Source organism: Cibotium barometz, chromosome 3, assembly GCF_041138505.1.
Source record: "Cibotium barometz isolate CiBa-2024 chromosome 3, ASM4113850v1, whole genome shotgun sequence".
In the NCBI taxonomy this organism is placed as follows: Eukaryota; Viridiplantae; Streptophyta; class Polypodiopsida; order Cyatheales; family Cibotiaceae; genus Cibotium; species Cibotium barometz.
In genome coordinates this window covers 45,819,411-45,846,809 of record NC_141048.1, presented here as the reverse complement: position 1 = coordinate 45,846,809, position 27,399 = coordinate 45,819,411, and the positions used below count along the sequence as shown (strand labels likewise).

Genomic DNA, 27,399 nt, shown 5'->3' with positions numbered 1-27,399 from the left:
TGTCATTGTAGCCTTCTCTTGCCATTTTAGCTCATGGGAGGCCCAAATCTATAAATTGGAGCCCTCTCTCTTCAGTAATGGAGGCTCTCTTGCTGCACACTAGCCTCTACCACCATTGAAGGCTGCCCTAATGATGACTACTCTCTTTCTCTCTCACTTGAAGGCTGCCCATGAAGAATACCGGCTGTTGGGGACTGTTTTGGAGGCTTCCATCGCGAAGAAATACTGAAGGCAAGGCCACCGTACCTGCTGTACCAGCCACCGTACCGGCTGTACCAGCCCTTGTATTGGCTGCACTAGCTTCTGTACTTGCTGTACCACCCATTGTACCGGCTGTCTGTACTTGCTGTACTTGCTGTATCAGTTGTACCAGCCACTGTACCTGCTGTACCAACCCTTGTATTGGCTGTACCAGCTTCTATACTTGCTGTACCAACCATTATACCGGCCGTACCAACCATTGTACCTGCTGTACTGGCTGAATGGAGAGTTGTACCTGCTGTACCCTTTCTATTGCATGAAGACCCGTGGTTTTTGGGGAAGAATCAGTACCGACACGGAGGTATATGGATTATATTGTTGGCTCGGCATTTCTACAGCCTATGCTCCGGCTTGGTTGCCTCGTGTTGGGCTGTGTTATGGCATTTGTATATGGATAATCCGGCATCTCCCATGGGGAGATAAGGCCCTCAAAGCTTGTACATGATATTATTCTCCTTGGGTAATAAAATACTCCAAGGGGGGGGTCGGCCCATTCCGGCCTCTATGCGGTGTCACGTGTGCAAGCTCCATTTTCAGCATTTGTGGATGTTTTGTCCAGCTTTTATGTTTTATGCAAAAAGATGATGGATATGTGTTAAGGCTGTGGCCATGTTTAAGTGTTTTAATATGCATTGATGGTATCAACAAGTGTGTAAAAGGCCCTAGTCCCCCGGGCACCACCGCCGCGAGTTACATTGGTATCAGAGCATAGGCTTTCTTGGAAGCAGAGGCTTCCTTCTATCAATAAGGAAGAGAAAAGATCTCCAATGGGGACCACACTTACCATCATTGCTATTAAGCATGGCCAGCCACTTCAGAGCTTATGAAGCAAGAGCATGAGCAGTGGACAGCTTGTTGATCTAAGGATTTATGAATTCACAAAATTTTATCTTGGAAGTATGGAGTTGGCTTTATGTGCACACGTTTAGCACTCTTTCCATATGGATATTGTGGATTATATTATCAAGCTTACAGGCAAGCTATATGGAGATATATCTCAGGATATGTTAAGGATATGGTGACGAGATATTTGTTTTGGCTTCATGACCAACCTGGCAAAGAAAAAGCTAAGTATACTTTGAGTTTGCAAAGTTGGTGCTTTTGCTATTTACTGTGAAGTGTTTTTGATGCACTAACCCTTGAATAGCTATGCAAGGAGAAAGGTGGTGTTGTTTGCCTTGAGATGATTTCAGGGAAACATTGTTTATGGCTCCCTTTATTGGAATGGATTATATCTATGGAGATTTCTTTCTTGGACGAGATTTATATAGATATTGGGCTTCACAAGCAATTTCTATGGACGAATCTGTCTGAGTTTATAGAGAAGAAATCTTTGGATATCTCATGGATATGATGCTTTTATGGATAAAGTCCACCTCTACTCCAAGGTGTGTGGTTAGCACGGAGTATGTGGTAAGAGTTATGGTATACAAGGATTATGGTATACAAGTCTATGGATTCCTGGACTTCTTTTCTAGGGATTTGGATCCATCCTCAGGTTTATGGATTATGTTTATGACTCCCTTTTACTGGGATGGATTATTCTTTTTGGCTCCCTTTATTTGGGATGCATTGGACTTATGAAACTCATGATTCACATACCCTGTGTAGTGTTCTCTTGTCCTACGTGCTCTCTTGAAGATTGTTTCTACCATGTGAGGATGGAACAATAGAGAGCAGATGGAAGGGAACATGGGCACTTCAAAGGGTAGTGACAAGCACAACATACCCTGTGTAGTGTTCTCTTGTCCTGATTGTTTCTACCATGTGTGGGTGGAACAATAGAGAGCAGATGGAAGGGAACATGGGCACTTGAGAGGGTAGTGTGAGTTGGTGGGGCCGAAATGCCTACAAACTATTGGTGGCCAAAATGCCTATAAACTATGTGTAACAGAAATGCTTATGCAACACCAGGTTATCTATGCCTGCGAGCCGGGGGGGAATGTCACAAACCCCTATATTCTAGGGACATGCGGATGCGTGTCAGGCCTAGAAACATGCGGATACATGTATGTATTATACCTGGGCATGTGTATGGATCATATGAGTGGATGCATATGAGTCCAAGGACATGACAGGACATTTGTGGACTTTCGGGCGGTGCCCGTGTGGATTCCGGCCATGCACACATGGTGTGTTATGATGGCAGGCGGAATATTTTCAAGTACAAGAATGATGATAGGAGACTTATTTTGTCTCGCCCATTTACTTGGGACATGGATTATGATATCTCGACTTATGGGACTCCCATAATGTAAGTACACTCTCCCATTGTGCAATTTAGCTTTCCCTCTTGCTAAACCTCTCTCTAATATTCTCTCTAATGCATGCTAGTGAGGGTGTGCGAGTGATTTAAGGTGAGAGGAGGGAGTAGTGCTGTAGTGCAACATGACAGTGTGATAACGCTCTGATGGGAGAAGACAAATGGTAAGCTACCCAGCACTTGGGACATGGATTATGATATTTAGACTTATGGGACTGTTTTGGCTCGCCCATTTACTTGGGACATGGATTATGATATCTGGACTTATGGGACTGTTTTGTCTCGCCCATTTACTTGGGACATGGATTATGATATCTGGACTTATGGGAATGATTTGTCTCGCCCATTTACTTGGGACATCATTATGATATCTGGACTTATGGGACTGTTGTTTATCTCGCCCATTTATCTTGGGACATGATTTTGATATTGGTATTATGGAGACTTATTTAGTCTCGCCCATTTCTTTGGGACATGGATTCTTCAGTTATATTGGATTTTTGAGACTGTCTTGTCTCGCCCACTTAATGGGACATGATTATATCTTGAATATATGGCTTGAAGCTTAAAGTTGCGGACAACTTTTAAGAAGTTGGGGAGGATGTCACCAGCCTGGACATTTCCCAGTATGAAAGGGGTCTGGTGGACTCCAGGATGCCTAAATATTTGGAAAGTGCAAGCTTTGGGAATGGGATATTATCCTAGAATACAAAGGACCACACTCCTAAAATTTAGGAGAGTTGCTATTTTTGGCCCGACTCCGATGGAAATTTTGTTCGTGTCATTACATCTGGAATTGAGCGGATACCAAGAGTTGGCAAAGTGCCTATGACAGAATGTCTACCAGTTGGGATATTTTTAGAGATAAAGTTTATGGAAGGACCCATCTCTTAGATTGGGACATGTGGCAAGGAGGTGGACCAAAGTGAGACAAGTGGCCTGACACTTGTTAGAAAGTGGATCAAAGTGAGACAAGTGGCCTCACACTTGTCCCTTCAGCTATTGTGTGGCTCTCCACTTGTCATTGTAGCCTTCTCTTGCCATTTTAGCTCATGGGAGGCCCAAATCTATAAATTGGAGCCCTCTCTCTTCATTAATGGAGGCTCTCTTGCTGCACACTAGCCTCTACCACCGTTGAAGGCTGCCCTAATGATGACTACTCTCTTTCTCTCTCACTTGAAGGCTGCCCATGAAGAATACCGGCTGTTGGGGACTGTTTTGGAGGCTTCCATCGCGAAGAAATACTGAAGGCAAGGCCACCGTACCTGCTGTACCAGCCACCGTACCAGCTGTACCAGCCCTTGTATTGGCTGTACCAGCTTCTGTACTTGCTGTACCACCCATTGTACCGACTGTACCAGCTTCTGTACTTACTGTACTTGCTGTATCGGCTGTACCAGCCACTGTACCTGCTGTACCAGCCCTTGTATTGGCTGTACCAGCTTCTATACTTGCTGTACCAACCATTGTACCGGCCGTACCAACCATTGTACCTGCTGTACCGGCTGAATGGAGAGTTGTACTTGCTGTACCCTTTCTATTGCATGAAGACCCGTGGTTTTTGGGGAAGAATCAATACCGACACGGAGGTATATGGATTATATTGTTGGCTCGGCGTTTCTACAGCCTATGTTCCGGCTTGGTTGCCTCGTGTTGGGCTGTGTTATGGCATTTGTATATGGATAATCCGGCATCTCCCATGGGGAGAGTAAGGCCCTCAAAGCTTGTACATGATATTATTCTCCTTGGGTAATAAAATACTCCAAGGGGGGGGGGGTCGGCCCATTCCGGCCTCTATGCGGTGTCACGTGTGCAAGCTCCATTTTCAGCATTTGTGGATGTTTTGTCCAGCTTTTATGTTTTATGCAAAAAGATGATGGATATGTGTTAAGGCTGTGGCCATGTTTAAGTGTTTTAATATGCATTGATGGTATCAACAAGTGTGTAAAAGGCCCTAGTCCCCCGGGCACCACCGCCGCGAGTTACAACAAGAACGGTCCGAATCGTGGTCATCCTTGTTGTCGGTGCAAAGGTATCCTCATAGTCGATGCCAAGCCGCTGAGCATAACCCTTAGCCACCGGTCTGGCTTTGTGTTTGTCCACCGACCCATCAGACGTATACTTGGTCTTAAAGACCCACTTGACACCAAAGACAGACCGTTTCAACGGCCTCGAAACCAACTCCCAAGTGTTATTCTTCTCAATGGCATCCAGTTCCACCTGCATGGCTTTCCTCCAAGTATCCTGTGCAAGGGCTTCCTTGGTAGAAGTGGGCCGCATGATACGAGACATCAAAGCGTAGTTTACCTGTAAAAGCTCCGCTGAATGACTTTTATCACGAACTCTATGCGATCTTCGAGGTTCATCCTCTGTGGTCCATTCGGAGGGAAGCTCCGTAACACCTAACTCCCGAAGGGTGTCTACCAACCACCTGGGTACTCGAACAGAACCCAAAGCCTCCTGCTGCCTGTGGGGGCTCATCTCCAGCTACGGCCTCAACCTCCTCAACTGACTGAGGCTGTCCAGTTGGAACAATCGATTGGGAATCATCATCAGAATCATCTGCGTCTCCAAGAAGTGGAGGCTCATCAACAGTGGAAACCGGAACATGCTCATCAAAAACCACATCCCTACTGACGACAACTTCGTTCCTCTCTGGATCATACAACCTGTATCCCTTGGAAAGAGAGTTATATCCCACAAAGACAAGCTTTTGGGACTTTGAGTCGAGCTTCCCCCTCTGCTTCTTTGGAATGTGAACATATGCATCACTCCCAAACACACGGAAATGGGAGACATTTGGTTTCCTGCCAAAATACGCCTCAAAGGGAGTCATGTTCAGTACTGAAGTCGTTGGAGAACGTTGGTGTCATGTGCATCACAGATGCCATGGACATTTCCAGGGCTAGATCCAGAAGAGGCAAGCAGATAAAGACTAGGAACCAGTAGAAGGTGGACATGGAGCAAGGCTTGGAGAAGAACCTACAGAAGCTGTCGGCTGAACCAGGCAAGCAAGGCGCATCAAGGAAGATGTAGATACCACAGTCGGCTGCAATAAATGAATTTTAATGATATATTAACTGGCCGACCAGCAGTCGGCCAGTTCCTCATGAACTCCAAGGGGCTATAAATAGCCCCTCTTGCTCTAGGTTTTACTCATTCCACCCACTAGGGGTGTGAGTCAGTAGGAGGGTCCCATAGGGGGCCAGAATTAGGGTTTATCACCTTTTCAAGAGGGCAGCCCATGGCTGTACAGATTTGTACCTTTTTTGTACATAGTATATACTGAAATTCCAGCACTTCTCACTCTCTCTCTCTACTCTCTCTCTACCTGCGTTTTTGCATCATGGTGCGTTTTTGCATCAGGAGGTCTTCAAGAGTGTTTAGGGCTGAAAGACGACTACCCAGAGCTTCCGCGCGTTACATTGGTATCAGAGCATCAGGCTCAGCAAAGCTAAACACTGATTCAGTCCCATATGATGGTGTACAGGTCCAAGGTACAGGAAAGTACACGGATTTGAAGCCCAAGGCGGGAGCACAGAAGCGGGAAGAACTCCCAGGAGGTTTGTTGGTGGTGTTCCACAGTGCCAGATGGGGATGTCAGTTCCGTGAGCCAGATGGGTTCTAAGGGAACGGTCCCAAGGGAGGTTGATCCTCCAAGGGTGATGTGAGAGTGCCAGACTCAGTTCCAGGAACGAAGACCAAGACGGTGTTCAGAGTCAGGGCAGGAATGGATTGTGGACTAGAGGAAGACCAGATGCATAGATCTTCATCAGAGACAGAGTGGTTTGGAGAACAGATCGGATTTTCAGAGAAAAAGTTTGCCAGGGATGGATGATGACAGAGGGACTTCGGAACAGGATTGGGATGATGACAGTCATCCAAGAGCAGGTTGGATTCCCGTCATCAAGTTTAGCAGAGGGGGATGTCATGTGCATCACAGATGCCATGGACATTTCCAGGGCTAGATCCAGAAGAGGCAAGCAGATAAAGACTAGGAACCAGTAGAAGGTGGACATGGAGCAAGGCTTGGAGAAGAACCTACAGAAGCTGTCGGCTGAACCAGGCAAGCAAGGCGCATCAAGGAAGATGTAGATACCACAGTCGGCTGCAATAAATGAATTTTAATGATATATTAACTGGCCGACCAGCAGTCGGCCAGTTCCTCATGAACTCCAAGGGGCTATAAATAGCCCCTCTTGCTCTAGGTTTTACTCATTCCACCCACTAGGGGTGTGAGTCAGTAGGAGGGTCCCATAGGGGGCCAGAATTAGGGTTTATCACCTTTTCAAGAGGGCAGCCCATGGCTGTACAGATTTGTACCTTTTTTGTACATAGTATATACTGAAATTCCAGCACTTCTCACTCTCTCTCTCTACTCTCTCTCTACCTGCGTTTTTGCATCATGGTGCGTTTTTGCATCAGGAGGTCTTCAAGAGTGTTTAGGGCTGAAAGACGACTACCCAGAGCTTCCGCGCGTTACAGTTGGAGGATATGGACAACCGTAGCCATAGCCTCTCCCCAAAGTGGACGAGGAAGATCACGATGCTCCACCATCGTCCTCGCCAACTGACAGCTCCCACTTGATGCCATGTTCCGCACAAACCCGCACGAAAGCATTGGAAGAAAATCCTCCTCCTTTGTCAGTCCTAAGAGTCTTTATCTGCAAGCCAGACACTTTCTCCACCATCATATGCCACTCCTTGAACCGAGCAAAAGCTTGGTCCTTCTGTGAGAGAAAATAAACCCATGTGAATCTGCTACAATCATCAACAAGCAGCATAAAGTACAAAGAACCTCCCAAGGATGCTGTCTGCATAGGGCCACACAAGTCAGTGTGTACTAACTCCAAAGGTTTCGAAGCCCGCCTGGAAGCCTGCTTCGGACAAGATTCCCTGTGCTGCTTACCACAAATGCAAGAACTACAGCGTCCTTGCCTGCTGCCAACATCTAGCAAGCAAACCACCATCTGGTCCTGGAAAGCTCGCCGCAACACATCCACGTTCAAGTGGCCAAACCGAAAGTGCCACAAATCACCAATCTGAGAACCTGTCAAAGAGGAGAGTGCGGAGAGTTTGTATATACCATTCTCCACGCCGCCTTCCCAAACAATCTAGCTAGTCTTGCGGTCACGTAGAGCAACAGAATGCTCCTCAAACTCCACCCAGAAGCCAGTCTTGCACACCTCATGCACTGACAACAGATGAAAACCAAGTGCGGGGACGTAAAGAACACGAGAAGAATGCTTCCCCCCTCTGCCATCGGGAATGATCTCCATTCGACCCTCACTGTGAATCGGTATGGTGGAATTGTCGCCAATGAAAATGCGACCTGACTACCGTTTTTGAGATCCTGACAAAAGTCACGAGAAGAAGTCATGTGCCTGGAAGCACCACTATCAAGAATCCATTCCCGAGTATCCTTGGCGGTGAAGCCAACTACCTCCTCGCTCGAAGAAGATGAAGCATCAGTGTCCAACATCTCCAAGTGCACAAAAGCTGGAGTCTTTGCAGTTGAAGCTGAAGAATTAACACTCTTCCCAATCCGCTTGGGACACTTCCTCCAATAGTGGCCTCTCGCCACAATCACTACAGGTTCTCTCGGCCTTCAATTTCTCTCGATCTGAAAGACTTCTTCGATGAAGACTTCCCTTTGCCCTTGTTGTTGTTGTTGTTGTTGTTATTACGGCCTTTCGACCGTTGGCCAGTCAAGGCCTCAGAACCTCCACCCTATGGAGGGTTCGTGTATCGCTCTTCCTGGTCCAAGACCATGGGCACCAGCTCCTCCCATTTGATGGTGCTGAGCCTACCACTGGTGATCAAATAGGAGTAGAAGACTGAGTACTGAGAGGGCAAATGTGACAACAACGTTATGGCCATATCCTCTATCAATATCTCTTTTCCTGCCTCGAGAACTTCCTGCTAAAGAGCCTGCAGCTTGTTGATGTGTTCCCGCATCGTCGACGACTTTGTAGGATTCATCACCTGCATCTGAACTTCCAAGGAGATTCTCTTCATGGGTGATACCCTGTTGTAGAGAGAAGCCAAATGCTGCCAAATCCCTCTGGCAAGTGTCATATGCTTTATGTAATTGATCACCTATGGTGTGCAATTGAGGAAGATGAAAGAACGGACTCGAGCATTCACATGATCCCATAACTGTGCCTTTGCCTCCCGTTCCTTCCGAATAGAGGGTAACTTCCCTTCTTCCAACTCCGACTGTGGAACCCCAACAACAATGAAATCAGCCAAGTCATAGGACTCCAAAACAGATTCTATCATTACCTTCCATATGCCGTAGTTATTCCCGTCCAACTATCGGTCCACCGGGAACGTGGGGAGTGTCGGGATCTTCACGTGCTTCTCAGCCATCTCAAGCAAATCTGCAATCTCAAGGGTTCACAAGGTCTTGTGAAGGGAGGGTGGGTGGGAAAAAAGAAGAAGAAGAGGTTGCAAATAGAATGCAAGGTGGCTGTCCAACGGTGATGGCCGCGTTGTACCTGATCTCCAAGTCCCATACAGCCCAAACAGTCTCCAATCAGCACCTCAATCAACAAACCCTCGACATCCCACTGTCTCCAAGCTTCAAGCCACCTGGGGCTCTGATACCATGTCAGAATGCACAGCGAAAATGAAGACAACTGCTGTAGAGAGCAATACTCAGATAAAAGGGGGGTTGGACCAGTGGAGGACATGGGTGATGTCGGTTAGTACACAAAAGAGGGACCAATCGGCTACAGCATATATTTTATTTATGTCCAAGAGCTGGCCGACCAGTCGGCCAGTTCACATGGTCACCACAAGGCCTATAAATAGACATAGTTGCTCATCGTTTTTGGCATTCAGCCCCTTGTTGGCTGGGTCATAGAATTAGGGTTTTGTTTAAGTGATTTACCTTTTCATGGAAGGCAGCCTATGGCTGCAAGATAGATGTACCTTTTTGTACCATATGAAATACTGAATTTCCAGCTAACTCTCTCTCTCTCTACTCTCCCTTCTGTTTGCGTTTTTGCATCAGCATGTTCTAGATGGTGTTTAGGGCTGAAAGAAGCATCTTAGATCTTCCACATGTAACAACCTAGCTGCCAGTCAACAGGCTTCCATGCTGTCCCATGCCGATGATGATGTGATGATAATGCTATTGATGATGCTGATGATGATCATGCTGATGATGGTAATACTACTGATGCTGATGCTTATTCTACTGCTGCTGCTACACTGAAGAATGACTGAACTACTGATTAGTCAGGGATTAACATAGTTCTTGCACAGGATTAGCCAAGGCACGGGCGTGCACGTGACACTGTCTATTTTTTCTTTTTGTTTTCTTGCTTCTGTTTCAGCTTTTTCTTCTCGCCGTCTCGCCTCATCCTCTCATCTTTGTTGTTCCATCTGAAAGAAGAGGAAGATGAAGTCATGGGTAGCTGGTGGAGTGGGTTTTGTTGCGGTTGCCTCCAAGAGTTGGAGACGCTCCATGAGAAGCTGGTTTTGTGCTCGGAGTAGAGCTATGGTATCTGCTATTGGAGGAAGAGCATGGTCTCCTTCGAGGGAGACGTCTTCCTGCTGATGTGTACTCTCCTCTGTAAACATGCTACTAAAGTCGGTGGTCGTGCCGGAGCGAGGTATAACCATCCAAGGATGCTCTCATGCTAAGATGCGGTTGTGTGGACAAGCTGAATCTGATACCAATGTAACATGCAGTAGAATTATGCGTAGATGTAGAATCCTGTCACACAGAGTCTCACACCGCCTTCTTTATCTTGAGTTTCGCGAGTCTTTAGAAATCCACTTTATCACTTCACACTTTAAGAGATGAAAGAGAGAGAGAGAGAGAGAGAGAGAGAGAGAGATCTATGCACCTTATTGGGTCCCAAATCACCCACTAAAGGGCCCCCTCCTATTGCTAGGAGTATTTGCTTTTATTACTTTGAAGAGAATGACTGTATGACTGGCTTGGGACTGTAGATAAGCCAAACACAAGACCTTCAAAAGACCAAGTGTCAGACTGAACTGTACATGGCTGTAGAGGCACCAATGATGTCCAATCTCAAGGCCAATGCACTCTTCCGAGAGGCTGTAGGAAGGCTGCAAACTGTGGCTGAGAGATGGGCTGTTTTGGGACTGTTCTAGGCTGTGAATATGAATGAGTATATATGCTGCGTTTACCTTCACCCTGATGGCTGGAGAAAACGATGAAGTGGATGTATGCTGAAAACTGCTGAAGGCTGAAAACGCAAGGGACTGAAGCCCTTTCTCCTTGGCTGAATGCTCATGATGCGTTTTGTTGATGATGAATGCCTATATGCTCCAAGCGATGATGCTCCCAAGGCTTGAGGGCTGAATCGCTTATGCTTCAATGATGATATGGAATGGAATAATGCTATTGATGTTATGACCTACGTAGCTCGTGCTTGACATATCTTGGACTGAGGATTACAATGGGGCCACAGCATACGACAATATCATATCCTAAAGGGTCCTACTGCTGTACAATGATGCACTGATGATGAGCCATCTTGTCACCATACACTACAATGCAAAGTGCATGTGACACCTCTCCTCTGTTTCGCCTCCTTCATCGTCTTCAGGTGGTCTTCTCAGTACTAGGGGCTTTCTCCTATCGGCAAGTCTTGGCTTTTTTTGGTCTTCACCCTCCGGAGGACTCCATGACAGCCGCTCCGTCAACCCAGACCGAGACCGCCATTACATGTTGATCATTTTCTGAAGCGGACCTTCAGCTTCTCGCTATGACTGTTGCATCATTAGAGGCATCCACTCTGGTATGCAAGATTGCTGGTAGCCGCCCAGCCCCCAGACAACTCAAAGATCTTTTGCAAGCGAACCTCATCGTGGGCCTGCAAAGATCATAGACATTCATCCTCTGGGGCGTGGAGTTCGACTCGCCAGCAGCGTCATATCAAGTCATGCAACTGAGCCCCGTTGCACTGCGTACGGCCCAGGCCTTCTTTGCACGGTGGCAACATGGCTTCAATAAGAGGCGAGCTTCACAGAGCTACAGTTGGGGGATCCATTGGCATTCTCTTCCTCCAGGAGCACCACCTCTCTGACGGGCATACCCGCCACCGCAGGAAGATTTTACATGGCAAGAGCCACACTTTTTGGTCTCCCTTGGTGACGCAGGGAGGAGTTTGCATTTCTATCAGTGAGGAGCTCTTACCAGCAGTGATAAGCTCAGGTATCATAGTCTCTGGGCGAGCACAATGGGTCACCGTTGCGATTGGAGAGGATTGCGTGGGCTTCCTCAACGTCTATGCCCCAAACGCTCCAGCAGGTAGAGCCATATTCTGGAGCACAATCTTATCAGGCCCTTCCTCAAGTTGACTTTTGGTTCATGGGGGGGAGGCTTCAACATGATAGAGGCAACAGAGGACAGACTTGGAGGAGGCACAGCCACAGTCTCAGGCCCAGAGTACTCTACATGGGAGGTGTCACGACCCTGTGTTTTTCTCTGGACAATATGCACGTGTGCACGGGGACATGGTGGACACAGTGAATGGCATCAGGTTGGAGTGAAAATGGAAGCCCATGTGTGGAAAACCCCAAGTGTGAAGGGGGCAAAAAGATTTTAACTTAAAAGGTTTCAAAAACCTTTAAAAATCATTATAATGCCCTTCATGAAAGAAAACGTGGCCCTTATGCTATTTTGGGGCCACGTGTGTGCTTTTCTGAAGAAGAGGGGCTGGCGGGCAGAATAGAGGCGCCTATCTCTTGATGAGCATGTGCTTTTTGGGGAGGCGACTGCTGGATTCTCAAGGAGGGAGCTTCTAGGTCTTTCTCTGTCATCTGATAGCCTGAACTCCACGCGGTTGGACTGCACATGGGCTGAACTACAGGTACAAGTTGGCTGCGTGGAGGATGCACGTGAGCTGAACTGTAGGTACAAGTCGGCTGCATGGAGGAGAAGACAGTCGGGTGTCTCCGCAGCTCAAGCAAGAACAATCCCAAACACCTCTGGTCCTGGTACCCCATGACTCTGGAAAGTGGTCCAAAACCCTCTCTGAATAAACAGTGGAAACGACCACGTATCTCATAGTATGCAGTACAATGGCATATATAATGCAGCTCTGTCTCTGGCTCCGCATGGCATACTCGGCATATCCTGGCCTCAGCTGGTATACCTCTATATCGGCCAATCTCAATCTCAAGCTGGTGTGAGGATGTGCGAATCTGACCAATAGCACATCGTACTGCATGAGACAAGTGTACATCCATGTAACTGGGTCTGATCACAAAACCATCTGCTGTGAGCTGAAGAAAATGCTCTCTGTAGAAAGCCATCTTCGTGCCCAACTCCTCAGTCGGCTGTATCCATGTCCTCCTAATGTCCAACTGAACTAAATCCTGACGGATAAGTCTGGTAATCTGTCCGTGTGAGAGTGAGAGAGGGTGCCTCCAGAGAATACTGGAAGGGAGGCAATCTGTCCATGCTAAAACCATGTGCCTGGAACCAAGATGTCATCTGTCCATACCAACAAGCCGTGTCTCCCCGTAAAGCTAACTGTCGGGAGGACTCCAGGGCGAGGCATGCATATCTGTCTCGGGGGAGATCCCACAAGCCATGTATGTAGGAGACTGATCTCATAAGAGCCTCAATCACCAGAGGGGCAGCCGCCAGCTCTGCTCGAATAATCTCATGAGGTACCACGGCCTTGGCTCTAATAATCCTAGCAATCATAGATACCAAAGGCCTCTCCATACCTCTCCACCCGCCTGCGCTGTGATGGCCCACTGAAGGTCCCCATATCTGCACTCAATAAAGCATAGCTGATGTCACTAGAGTGTCAAAAAGCCGAAGTTTCGTTCGAGGTTCCTGAAACTGAACCTGCGAACACATCCTCTCCAAACCACCCAGGGCTGCATGTGCTCTAGTCAATCTAGTCTCTGCTGCTCTCCTCATCGAAAACACTGGCCCACTGAATACTACCCCAAGATATGTATATGCATCTGTATACTCCACAATCTCTTGCCCATATGTAAATGTGGAAGCTGATCGCCTAACCCACTGTGGCGTGGTGTTAAACACCATAACCTTGGTTTTGCCAAGGTTGACAGACAATCCACTATCATGTGCAAACTCATGTAAAGCATCCAGATGACGCTGCATACCCTCAGGGGAGTCAGAGATCAACACAATATCATCAGCATATAACAATAGTGGGATCCATGTACCTGCTAGCTGGGCTCCTCTGTCCCCCAATCTCTCAATGTAGTCAGAAGCCTCATCCACATACATACCAAACAATGAAGGAGATAACGGGCAACCTTGCTTCACTCCTATAGTGGAGTGAACCAAAGTAGAGACCCCCTCTGGGGTGCGTACCTGTCCTGCAACTGATCTATATAAAGCCATAATCCCCCATATGAACTTTGCGAGTACCCCCATCTCCTGTAATCGCCTCATCAATCTGGCTCTGGGCACTGTATCAAATGCTTTGCCGAAGTCCACAAAGCTACAATAAATCCGTCACCCATGCGACTTGCCCTCCTCACTGCCTCTATACGGCTAGATCTTGTACGACCAACAAACAGCATCTGTACGGCCAGCACATCGAAAGAGATGAAAGCTACTGCCTATCGTACGGCCAGCACAAGAAAACGACACCAGAAGCTGTTATACAGCCAACTCAAGAGAGAAGAGAGAGAAGGCTACAGTCAACGAGCATAGAAGAGAGAGAGACTCCAATTGACTGAGGATGGATGCGTATGATCAAAAACATTCCCAAATCTTGTTTTAATAGAGTCGACTAGCTCAACAATAGCTGTGCTTTTCCTTTTAGCCCAAAATAGCTGAACTTGTCCAAAAATATCAACTTTATGCTTTTCTTGGCTTGATGCCCAAGTTTCTGTCCAAAAATATTAACTTTTTGTGCTTTTCCTAGCTTGTAGCCCAAGTTTTTCCTAGGCACCTCTTTGTGTCCACATATTCATGCCCAAAATAATAATAGATCCAGCCCTTCATTAATGATGTGTGAACACACCCGACTTATAAATATTATAAGTCTCTTTAATGATAAAAATCCCATGCTGCTTTCGCTTAGAAGCCATCTTTCAGTCCAAACTTTGCTAGTTAACGCTCCCGCTTTCTTCTGTGGAAAATCCCCGTTCACACCTTGGTTCCGCTTAGTGTGTGAAACATTGGTCAAGACTAGTGAAGGGACCAAACGGTGACATTGCCCATTTGTTGGCCGCCATCCAACATAGTTGCAAATCACCTCTATGCATACAGCCACTTGCAGTAACCTGTGCACACCATCTACATGCTAATGTTCACCTTGCTTCATACAGCCACTTGCAGCAGCTTGTGCACACCATCTACACGCTGTTGTTCACCTCGCTTTGCTAAAATTGTCTGCTGAACTCGCCATTTGTTGTCTCCCATATGCTAGCTGGTTCGCGCTCAGTTTGCCGCCTTTTTTTCATTTTTTTACTGCCCAACTAAGCCTTTGATTAAGGCTTTGTGTAAAGCCTTTACATAAGGCTTATAAGCCTTAGTAATAAGGCTTATTAAAGCCTCGATGCCAAAGACCAACATAACAGTCCGGTACCGGCCCACATCAACAGCAAACATCTCGAAAAGGGAAGTCTGAACTGCATCAAATCAACACAAAGAAGAAGCATCAAGTGCAAATCACAGAGGTAAATTTGGGGTTTTTTATGATTTTGTGAAAATCTTGCTCAAGCATTAATCTCAAATTCCCCAACATTTTTCAAAATTGAGGAAATATATCAAGCATTGGAGAGTTGCTACAACCTCCTATAGCATCAAATTCAAAAAGCCCTAATTTTTTTAAAACCCTAATTCTTGGGAAACCTTAATTTTTCCAAAGCATAAGATGAAAATTTGCAATATGTAATGATTTAACCTCTATGCCACCAAATGAGTAGACCAAGTTGGTATCATGGGATGGTGGTGATAAAAGTGGTGCCACAGAGCAAGAATGTGTGTTGTAATGTGTATGTCAAATATATCTGTGTTGGTTCAAAGGTTTTTAAAAGTCCAAGTTATGTGTCGTTCCGTGTGTTGTTTTCTACCATGAGTGATCTTGTGTGTACTCTACCCTTGGGATCCCATAATTGACATGAGCAACTAGTGTTGGAAATTATTTCATCCCCAGATGGACTTTCCCATGCACATTCATGAGATGGACTTTCCCATGCACATTCATGCTTGTATCTGGCTCCACATGAAGCCCTGCATATGCATCTAGGCACTACATATTTTTTGCCTATTTTTAGACATTATTTCAGATTTTTTATGCATTGTCGGCCAGTCCTCTGATTTGCTACTAGCCAACCAGCTCCTCTGATTTGCTACTAGCCAACCAGCTCCTCTCCCACCTATATAAAGGTGGCTAGGCTTAGCATCATTATCATCTCATTTTTCAGCTTCTGCAGTGATAGGCAGCATCTACGGGACCTCCCTCATGCTGCTCCACATGATGTACTACCTTTTCTGGTGATATTCAGCAGTGATCTTTTTCTCTCCTTTATGCTTGCTGTCCATATACAGTGTTGTACAGTTCTTGCAGCATCTCTGAGTGGGTATCTCATCATAGTACCCATTCTTTCAACTAGAGCTATTACAACCCTGTGTTTTTCCCTGGACAACAAGCAAGTGGGCACGGGCACAGGATGGACAGTGTGAATGGCATCCATTTGGATATGAAAAAGAAACCCATGTGGCCCAGCCCAAGTGTGAAAGGGGACAAAAGGATTTTGAGTTTATAAGGTTTTAAAACCTTAGATGATATAATAACATTATTTTTTTTGTAAGGATGCGTTTTTGGTTATTCGCTTTTGGCTTTTTGGAGAAAAGCGATTTGAATCGCATCCTGGATTTAAAGCGAAGGGTGGTGGAGTCGTGTAGTGGGCACTGGGGTGGCGCATCATCTTGGCGATCGCAGCCTGAATTTACTCTCACATGGCCTGGCTACAGGAGTCGTGTGGCGTGTGGCGCATGGCGCTTCTCTCTTTGGCTGGTGGTCTGCCCTATAGTACACACAGGCGAATAGGCGCACAATTGTGCAACAAGCCGACGGCTGCAAAAGACAAGTTGGTTGGAAGGAGGCGGACTGTGTCGGGACAGCATCGCACATGTGTGGCTGAGCAGGGGTCAATGTTTTATTTGCCTTCTTTCGGCTATGGCCAGCACTACTTTAGGTGGTGGTGTAGGTGAAGCTATCATAGTTACCACGGAACATCGTTCCGCCTTCCTAGAACGTCGGAACGCTGTTCCGAGCGAAGGCACGTTCCCGAAACGTTCCCAAAAAAAACAAAAAAAAAGTTTTGCTTGCAGAAATGTATGTTCATGTCTTGGGGGAGCAAATATTATGAAGCATATTTGGCTATCCGTATACAAAAAGTTACATTTTTTTGTGTCATATGCTGACATGTCATATGACGTGGCGTTCCGCGACGTTCCCGATCCGCCCCCGTTCCCGTTCCCGCTCCCGTTCTAGCATCCGACGTTCCTAGAACGTTCCCGTTCTGTGGTAACTATGGAAGCTATGGCTTGTGGTGATGGTGCAGGCTGAGCGATGGCCTCAGGTGGTGGCGGGGCGCCGGTGGACAACGTTGGCATGGCCTATGACACAAGCCCGGGCGTGAAGATGTACAGCTGCTCCAACGAGATGGGTATCCGGGACGAGCTCCTGCAGGGCGTCTACGCCCACGGCTTCGAGAGGCCCTTGGTCTGTAATAACGAGAGCTCTCTTTTGGAAGTCCTAGGTGAAACTATAAGGGATCCTATTGGTGGAGGATTCTACAAGTTGTACTTTGTACTCAAATTTGATCAAGTAACGAAATACCGCAAGGAGTGCCATTGCGTTTTGGGGCCAATCGGTGTCCGTGTAATGTTTGCAGGAGCACTCTAGCTCCCCCTGTTTGTTTTTCCTTTTCTAGGTCCTCAAAGGTGTTGAAGTGTTTTGTGTGTGAGTGTTTGTGTCACCACCCGTCAAATTTCTGAAGGCCGGTTTCAAGAGCCATGAGCCTAGATTTATCCTTGACAAAGTATGAGATAACCCACTCATATAAGTGTGGTAGTATGTTTGTGTAAGGCTACTAAGCATGGTTCTATGTGTGTGAGCCTATTAAGCCTAAATATGTGTGCTCGTGTGTGAACTTTCTCTAGCAAAGGAGTAAACACCCACTTACGTGTTTGTGTGAGAACCTTTGTGACCTGTAAAGATACATGTACTTCATTGAAAGAATACAAGCTAACGTCACACCATTTGAGTCATGTACTTTACACTCTCTCTCTCTCTCTCTCTCTCTCTCTCTCTCTCTCTCGCGTTTTATCTCTATTAATCAAATGCCATGATGATGTTCCAATTCTAGTCCCCATAGCCTAGCTACCAGCAACCCTAGCTCAAGACTGAACCCTTAAGGAACTATGGTGCAAACCAGGTGGTTCAAGATTTGGACCAACTTTGTGACAAGTTCGGGAAGAAATACGGAAAGCGCAATCCGCGAGGCTGACAAACAACATCGGTATAGTATCATCAAGAAGGAGATTGGGTTTATTTGAAGATCGTGAAGCAAAGGCCTACACAGTTTTGGAAAGTTACTTCCAAACTAGCTCCAAAGAAGAAAGACCCATTCAAGATTATCAAGAAGCTCAATGATGATGTCTTCAAGCTAGAGTTACCGAGCCATTGGAGAATGCATCCGGTGTTTCATTTGAGCAATCTTATAGAGTATCATGGACCCAAGTTAAGTGCTCCGTTGGATGAGGATGAACCTGAGTCGGTGGATGACGGACAAATACAAGTCTTAGACTTTAGTACTGGAGCAGGTTGTTTTGCCCTAATACAAGCGGGATTCTCGTCAAACACAGCTTCAATATCTCCTCAAGTTCAAGGGCTCCCCAATCCAGCAAGCAATCTGGGTTGATAAGGATCAGTTCACGGACGAGTCTCGCCCATTGCCTTATCATCAAGAGGCCATGCAGCTCAAGACACACCTACAAGTAAGCATGGCATAGCCGGACATTAAATAGCACCCAACAAGAACAGTCGGACATCGCATAGGACATGTGACATTGCCACGTGGCAATGATGATGTGGTGTGGCATTGATGATGTGGCAGTTGGGCCCAAATGGCTAACAGCAATACTGCTCGCCCACTAGAAGCATTGGTGCATATATACACGTGGGTAGCCAAATTGTCATATTCATCTGCTTTCCTCAGCGTTGTACTTTGCAAAGCGTCTCTTTGTAGGTGAAGTGCTAGCTAGGAGTGAATAATAGGTCACAGGGTTGTGATTTGACGTCGTCATTCTCAACCACATCTTGTACTTGAATTTTCGTTGTATTACTTCTTTCTTGCACATAATACAAAGCAATAGTTTAGGACTCTTGTTTATGTGCTCTATGTGTGATTCTGCCACGCTCTTCTTTCTATCTCTGGAAAACCCTAGCACATAGGTACAAAGGTGGTCTACGGTCCAGATGTCTCATACTCGCACGTTTCACCTAATCTAGGTCTTCCATGCTCAGGAGTGGTCCAGACCTTTCCAGTCAACTATTGGGTTGGTGAGTTCATGAGAGTCTACGAATAAATTTCATATCAACAACTCCATCACACATGGCAGATGTCGAGTCATGGCATCCCCACTACTTCTTCGGCACATTAATCAAGGCAAGGATTACTTTCCATGGCAAATGAAATGTAGTTAGCATTTCTCATTCAGCTTTATCAACAGAAAATGCAAACATGCATTCATGTATGTGTCACACACATGCATACATATAATATATGCACACATGTATGCATGTATGTATGTATATATATATATATATATATATATATATATATATATATATATATATATATATATATATATATATATATATATATATATATATAGAAGCCTTGATTACGGGGCCTTGAATACGGGTTAATTTTATTTAAAAAATGATTGAAAAACTTTGTTTGTTTAATAAGTGGGCATGTAAAAAAACTAAGATGAAACTCAATTACTTTGAGTTTCTAAAAAATAGTTGTTTGATTTTTGATAGATCTATTGAACTAGCTAGAACAAAAATGCACTTCAAATAGATTATAGTCTCTCTCTCTCTCTCTCTCTCTCTCTCTTCTCTCTCTCTCTCTCTCTCTCTCTCTCTCTCTATATATATATATATATATATATATATATATAGAAATTATACTAAAGTAGAAACACGTTCAATGCAAGGGTTATTTATGTCCAATTTGAATTAACAGACTAATCTATTGGCCTCACAAAGATAGAAATCATGAGGGAAAAAAACCATTAAGAACACACCTTGGTTTCCATGAAATCTGTACCACCTTGGTTGGATCAACCACAAAAGCTTCTTTACCCTTCTGTAGCAAGTCTGATGGTGCCGTCACCTTAGTCCGCAATTTGCCAGAGCTACTGCTAGACCATACAAACATCATTGCATAAAAACAACACCAAATGATTGAATTATTTGCTCCTCTCTCTACAAAACTATCAAATTACAGTGTGGCTCAAATTCAACCAAAAAAAGGTGGAATAAATTGTAGGTTTTTTTTTTTTTAACTCACATTTCTCCCATCCAGCCAGGCAAATCATCCACAAAAGATGCCCGGATTACGCTCCCTGAAGCCATCCAACACAACAAAAGCATGGCCACGAACGCCATGTGATGATTGATAGCCCAGAATGTAGTTGCTTCTGTAAATTTCAGTTGGGCACTGAAATATTAAAAAATAAAAGAAAATTAAAAGAAAAACTGAAAGATTATATGCGTTTGTTTTGTGTGTGTGTAAAGAGAGAGAGACACATACGCACACAGATATGTGCACACGCATATAGATACACATATGTGTGCGCGCGCACACGTGTGCGTGTGTGTGTGTGTGTGTGTGTGTGAGAGAGAGAGAGAGAGAGAGAGAGCGCAGAATGCTCTCCAGGATTGAAAAACGGAGAAAAAAAAAACACACACACACACACACAAAAACCATCAATTTAAAAGTGAAGCTCTGAGATTAGTGCGTTACCAACAGCGATGCACTTATTTTGAGTTCCTTTTTCTGACTGTTGGGGCTGGACCAGGAAGAAGAACGTTCAGATTCTCCAAATGAGGAAGGGTGAGGCAAGATGGCAAATTTGGGGAAAGCAAGGCCTAAAACCCTAAACCACCCAGTTTGCCCAATGAACCTATCCCAAAATGGAAATTAAATATGCCCAGTTTTCTGCAGTCGCTACTAATGCAGCCGAAAGACAGAGAGAGAGAGAGAGAGAGACAGAGGCAGAGAGCGTCTAGAGATGGTTGATCTGATGAGGCCTTCTGCACAGCTCTAAAATAAAATCTTAAAACACAGCTCTAAAATAAAATCTTAAAATCTTTCCTCTGCACAACCTGTGGGCGCTCACAGTTTTTGGGTCTTTTGATCCCCGACTTTCTCGTGTTGACTGCCAAGAGTTGGCAACATTCACACGTGCCCTTCTTCTTCTTGTTTTTTTCATTGGTTCCCATTTTGTGTGGGCATAACAAGAGCGATACGTTGTGGTCGAGATGGTACTTGCAACAAGTTTGCTGGTTCCCATTTTGTGTGGGCATAACAAGAGCGATACGTTGTGGTCGAGATGGTACTTGCAACAAGTTTGCGGTCAGAGTGTGGTCTTAGGGCCCTAGTGTTTCTTGAAAAAAACTATTTACAAAGCAACGATCTTTTTTACACAAGGGTTGAAAAGCCTTTTCCTCGCAATGCAAAACAGACACATACACACATTTTTTCCATCTTAGTAAGACCTTCCAATACACTCTACCCTGTAACCTAAAGACAAACTCTAGCATAACCACTAGATTAGGAATAACATTAACATGACCTCCTTGGAACAATTGAGAGCATGCCTCACCTATACACATAAACATAGCATCAGCTATCCTTTCAAGGGGTTGTGAATCTGTCCATGAGCACCACATAACTTGAGTTATATTTAGACCATTAGATTGTAACAAGAGCTCACAATTGACCTTGCACTTAGCTTTAATATGTACAATATCTACACTTTGGCATCCCTCCTATATATAATAGGAAAGAATCTTTTTTTTTCATCGTGTAACTCTATCCTTATCATGGGTGAATAGATCTTATGTAGGTCTAGAAGGCTCTCTTGGATTTTGTGAATAGTACTTTGTCTCTTGGATTAATGAAAGAGCATGATTACTTTGTGTTGATTAGTGTGCCATTGTTGATCTCATTTTAATCAAGTTTTTTAGGTATCCTAAACTTTAAATTATGAATATAAGTATTTGTTTTAATCCACCCTAGATTAGTGGAAAATAAAGGCATGTGTCGTGTCAATGATAGGTATGAGATATCATAGATTAGTGGAAAATAAAGGCATGTGTCGTGTCAATGATAGGTATGATTGAGATATCATAGAATAGATGGAATTAATTTTGAAGAATTGGAGATTGGAGGGGATTTTAGTCAAGAATTATGTAATTAATGTTACGACTCTCTCTCTCTCTCTCTCTCTCTCTCTCTCTCTCTCTCTCTCTCTCTCTCTCTCTCTCTCTCTCTCTCTCTCTCTCTCATTTGTCAAATTTCCTTGTGCTTGTTTTATGTTTCTCTACCTACTCATTTGTGAGCGTATGTGGTTTTGGATAGTCTAACTCTCCATTTTCACTTTTCACTAGGCTATGAGTACCATTCCCTCCTCCGAAGTTCTCCTACACGATATCATAGCACAAGGTTATTGGTGATTGAGTCAAGGAACTCATTATAGTCAACCATTGCAATCTATATCTTCACAACTCAAGTGTATCGACTTGAAAACTCAAATTGAAAACTAAATGCAAGTCTTCTTAGTTATCTTTTATTTTCAAACTTTGAATCATCATATATATCTTGATAAAGTTGCACAATGCGGAAGTAAAACATGAGAGAGAGGGAGAGCAAAGGAGAGAGAGAAACATCAGACAATGAACATCATGTTATGTAGCAAGAGGCTTTAACAATGGCAATATCAGCCAGCAAATGGTGTAGAACATGTGCCTATGAATAGGTTAGATGAGATAACAAGTGAATATGGGAGGGTCCCTTTTCTAGTGATGCAAGGGAGCTCGTCGACTGCCCCCCACGACCAACTAAAAAGGAAGAAAAAATTGGATAAAACCCATAAATAGGCATTTCCCCAAATACACTGAGATGCACAATTTCTAACACCCCTGTGCAACTCATAGTGTGCAAAGTCTGAAGAAGATAAGTCGGTGAAGATGAAAACATGGACACTCAAGTATTGCACAGTATTAGATACAGCTCGGAAAGAGCACATGCCAACCTGACTCCTCGAGATAAAATGCCACCCTGAATAGCTAGGAACTTTGCTTGACTCCAAATTCTCACACAAGTGGGCAATGAACTCCAAGAATAAAATGATGAGCTGCTTAACACACCGTGCCCATTATCCCCCAACAATGGAGTGTGAACATATCATGTCCCAAAAACATCAAACACATCCAGTCCATAATATCTGCTACACTAAGCAATAGACATGGAACACATCCAATCTATAGCTTAAAAATGAACTTGTCTTGCGATATATTTTTAATACTTGGAACTCCGACTCACGGATGCCATGCACCAAAAATGAAGCTACTAACAGTCCCCTATTCCACCCACAAGCCTCCTTTGGCTGGAAGCACATGGACGAGAACTATTTGTATAACTATAGAAGTTGACCATCCAGGTCCTCCCTAGCTTTTGCAGCCTTGGGGACACTAGAAGTATCGGAGTCATCATCCTGTATATGATCATTGCATATCTTTGAAAACTTGGTCTTGGCTTGGGCTGTACCTTTGGTCTTGCAATTCTTGCCTAAATGAACCTACTTTCTAGAAGAGTAGTAGTGACATCGTCCTATCTGTGTAATGTTTCTAGACTATGAAAAGCCTAATAGGTTAGATTTTCGAGTCATAGGTACTGGTAGACAATACATAATTTTTTGATTTGTTGTCTACAAGCCTGTTCAAACCCCTTTCGCCTCAAATATTGATCCACCAAATGAGTTCTATAAGGTTTTGTTGTTTTCCTTCTTTTTTTCCACGAAAAGTTTATCCTACACTAGCTAATATTTTTTTCTTTAATGTTTTTTTGCCAGATGGAGGCGAGGAGTGCAGCAAACAAGTCCACAAATCTTGCCGAAAAGCACCCATGAAGTAGGTAGATCCATCAAAGAAGAGGCACGCTGAAGATGCCACTAGTTGGGGGCGCTCCACACTCGAAGAAGACCACTAAGGGGAGAAAAATGCTGACACTCACCAAGGGAAGCTGTAATGTTGAAAACACAGCACCTAGGGGAAAACGCAACCACATATCTGAAAACACAGCCACCTGGATGGAAACACAGCAGTAAAACACAGCCACCAGAAGATGCGAAAAACGTAGCCACTTGTGTGAAGACGCAAAAATGCAGCCTCCTGCTACTACTTTTGTAGATGTAAGGAAACGTAGGCCTCCTCTTCCGACAAAAAATCCCAAGTTCAGTATAGATGAGGGAATGAGATGTGGATGTCAGCATCGAAGCGAGGGATGCCATGATAAAGTTGCACAATGTGGAAGAAAAACATAGGAGAGAGGAAGAGCAAAGGAGAGAGAGAGACATCAGACAATAAACATCATGTTATGTACCAAGAGGCTTTTACAATGGCAATATCAGCCAGCAAATGGTGTAGAACATGTAGATGAGATAACAAGTGAATATGGGAGGGTCCCTTTTATAGTGATACAAGGGAGCTAGCTGACTGACTACCCCATGACTAGCTAAAAAGGAAGAAAAAATAGGATAAAACCCTAAATAGGCATTTCCCCAAATACACTGAGATGCACAATTTCTAACATGTTTTGCTATATTTAGAACTCATTTGGTGGTCTATCTTCTCACATTGCCATTATAAGAGTTGGCAACTTGACTCTATATTTTTGGGATTGCATAGGCAATCTATACAATTCATAACACTTGAAAGTGTTTTCCTATTGAATCTATGATTTCATAGTCATTATCAATAGGAAAACAATTGAAAGTCTTTTCCCATTAAATTGATTTCATAATCTCTCTATTGCTAAGTTAGATAGTGAAAAAGCTGGATAGCTCTAGTTATGAGCATTGGAAATAGAGAATAGAGTATATACTTGTTTTGTAAGATTAAATTGATATTAAGAAGGCCTCTAGAGAAACTAGGCCACATGGATATATGGATATCAAAGCTAATATAAGTGTTGCTTCTTGATATGATGGATATCAAGGCTAATATAAGTGTTGCTTCTTGATATGATGAATATCAAGGCTAATGAAAGTGTTGCTTCTAAGATGGATATCAAAGCTAAAGTAAGTGTTGCTTCTAATTATAAAGAATCATGGAATACTCTCAAAAAAATCTATGCCAGAAGGAGTTCAGCCTAATTGTTAAAGCGTAGAAACCAAATGAACGTTAGCCATTTGCTACCACCAAGACCTCTATCACATATGCACTTAGAAACAAGAACCTCAACAATCAACTTTCCCCATTGGTGATGCAATGATAGATAATTGTGTTAATGGTCTTGAGGGAGATCACGATGGGCACGATTGTCTAATCAATTTCTCTTCAAAAGGATCCACCGGGCTTTGTGGAATTGTAATCCATTGGGTGATGAATATAGGAAACAAGCTATCAAAGCAATAAAGGGGAAATTTATTCAACAAGATATGGATTATTCCCAATACAAAGGAAAAGGAAGAGGCAAAGGTAAAATTCAAAACAACTACTCCAACTCAATCACTTAATAGGATTAACGCCTAACATTATAGCTTTATTGGGCAATTAATAGGATTAACGCCTAACATTATAGCTTTATTGGGCAATTAATAGGATTAATGTCTAGCATTGTAGCTTTATTTGATGCCTAGCATTGTATCTTTATTAGATGATCAATAGGACTTTTGGAGTTTTTCTTTTGAGTAGGGGACTAGATATTTGGCTTAAGACCTTCATGGTCTTTGTCATAGGCCGTTTTGGCCTCCCGTGGATGTTAATATTATTCTTTCTCTCTCTCTCTCTCTCTCTCTCACAATATGTATGGACATGGTATTGCTTTGGGAAGGTAATGCACTCCTTTAGATCTGGCTATTGAAAAAGTATTTGCTTTATGCTCCACCCTTGTGTTGTTACTATGGGTGACGGATGTTCTCTATTTTGTAAGGCCCCCTTCATGAGGAGTAGCCATTTTGGTGAGCACTGAGACACCTAATAATGCCCAGTTTAGACACTAGATGGTGGCCAAATATGGCCAGATGGTTAGGAGACAGCTTATGGAGACACTCACAACTGTGAGCATTCTTAGACTCACAACCATGATGATCCAAGCACACTCATGAAATGAAAGACATCGTAAATCACAAAACGTATGCTAAAAACCCAAATTGTGAGCAAAAAGTAGACTCACGACATGAGTAATCCAAACTCACAATCGTGAGTCCCCTAAACTCATGGGCGTGATCAAAAACCTTACTTACAATGTCAATAATGCAAAATCGTGAGTGTCTGAACACCCTTGTACAATTTCTAAATTCATTATCTTACAACTTTCACTCATGATCATGAGTGTCCACTCTCATGACATGAGTGCCCGCTCCACTTTCACTCATGATCGTGAGTGTCCACTCTCAAAACATGAGTGCCCGCTCCACTTGAGTGTCCACTTTCACAATGTGAGTCAAACTCCACTCACAATCATGAGTTTGTAGACTCGTGTAGTAGGTAGGACCACTCACATAGTATGAACACTAATGCCATATGACCACTGACAAAGTATAACCATAATAGCCATGAATGTGAGCATAGCTCACTCACGGATGTGAGTGCAAGTGATAAATATTGATCATATTTTCACCTATTTTTGTGTAAAAATAAGTCCCCACACGTGAACAAAATCCAGGCCTCGTGTAGATCATAGCATCGTGGGCGAGGGGACTACCCTTGGAGAGGGTGCCCCCCTAGGTTCATAGCATCATGGGCCGAGGGATTACCCTTGGAGAGGGTCCCCCCTTACACACCTCCCTCACAAGACATTGACCCAAACCATGCTAACTAATTCACCTTAAGAGGTTACTCCCATGTAGAGTAGCAGCTTTTTATAGAGAAAAGGCCAAATGCTCAAGGAGATCTCTCCATGGTTGCAATATGGCTAGTTTGTCATTCTTAATCTTCAAATTCAATAATAACTTATGAGACTTTGATCTTGAAGCTGGACTAGGAAAACCAATTTAATGAACATCACATGTAAATAATATCCCACCCTAGGCCCCTTGTTTGATTCTTCCCACACACCTGCATCCTAGAGATTTAGCCTAACACATGTCTCTACTAGTGTAGAAATAGGCTTATAGTCCGTTGGGAAATTTGGTGCCATGGAGCACAAGGAAGGTAGGGAGTGAGTAACATGAGCAAGAGAAGAAGCATGCACATTAGAAAAGGATAAACTAAGGGTACATTGACAAAGGTGGATTTGTATAGTCATTTATAAAAGGTGAAGTCAAAGGTGCGTGTGTGCATGCGCGCGCGCGCGTGTGTGTGTGTGTGTGTGTGTGTGTGTGTGTGAGAGAGAGAGAGAGAGAGAGAGAGAGAGAGAGAGAGAGAGAGAACTATTTTTCACTAATACAATCTTTAAAATTTACAAGATAGTGACTCTTACTCCTCTATGCACACACCTCCTCAACCTACTTTTAGTAGAGAATCATCAGTTCTTGCACCTTATCTTAGAGAGTCATCACACAAAGTGTCTTCACACAATTCTGATAAAATAGATTTTAAGATTGAAGGACATGCTACTGTTGTGATTGTCATGGTGGCCAAATTC

General features: G+C 44.1%; 1 protein-coding gene across 1 annotated transcript in view; it reads right to left on the bottom strand.

Annotated features, from left to right (window-relative positions):
- The window catches only part of LOC147640134 (putative prolyl 4-hydroxylase 6), a 35,606-nt gene extending 14,518 nt beyond the window's left edge, over positions 1–21,088 (bottom strand). The window contains exons 1-3 of the mRNA XM_086777602.1: positions 20,551–21,088; positions 20,095–20,244; positions 19,829–19,942 (exon numbers count right to left, since the gene is read on the bottom strand). Coding sequence (XP_086633728.1) covers positions 19,829–19,942; positions 20,095–20,192 — 212 coding nt within the window. The 5' untranslated portion in view covers positions 20,193–20,244; positions 20,551–21,088. The remainder of the gene's footprint in view (positions 1–19,828; positions 19,943–20,094; positions 20,245–20,550) is intronic.
- Positions 21,089–27,399: the final 6,311 nt, after the last annotated feature.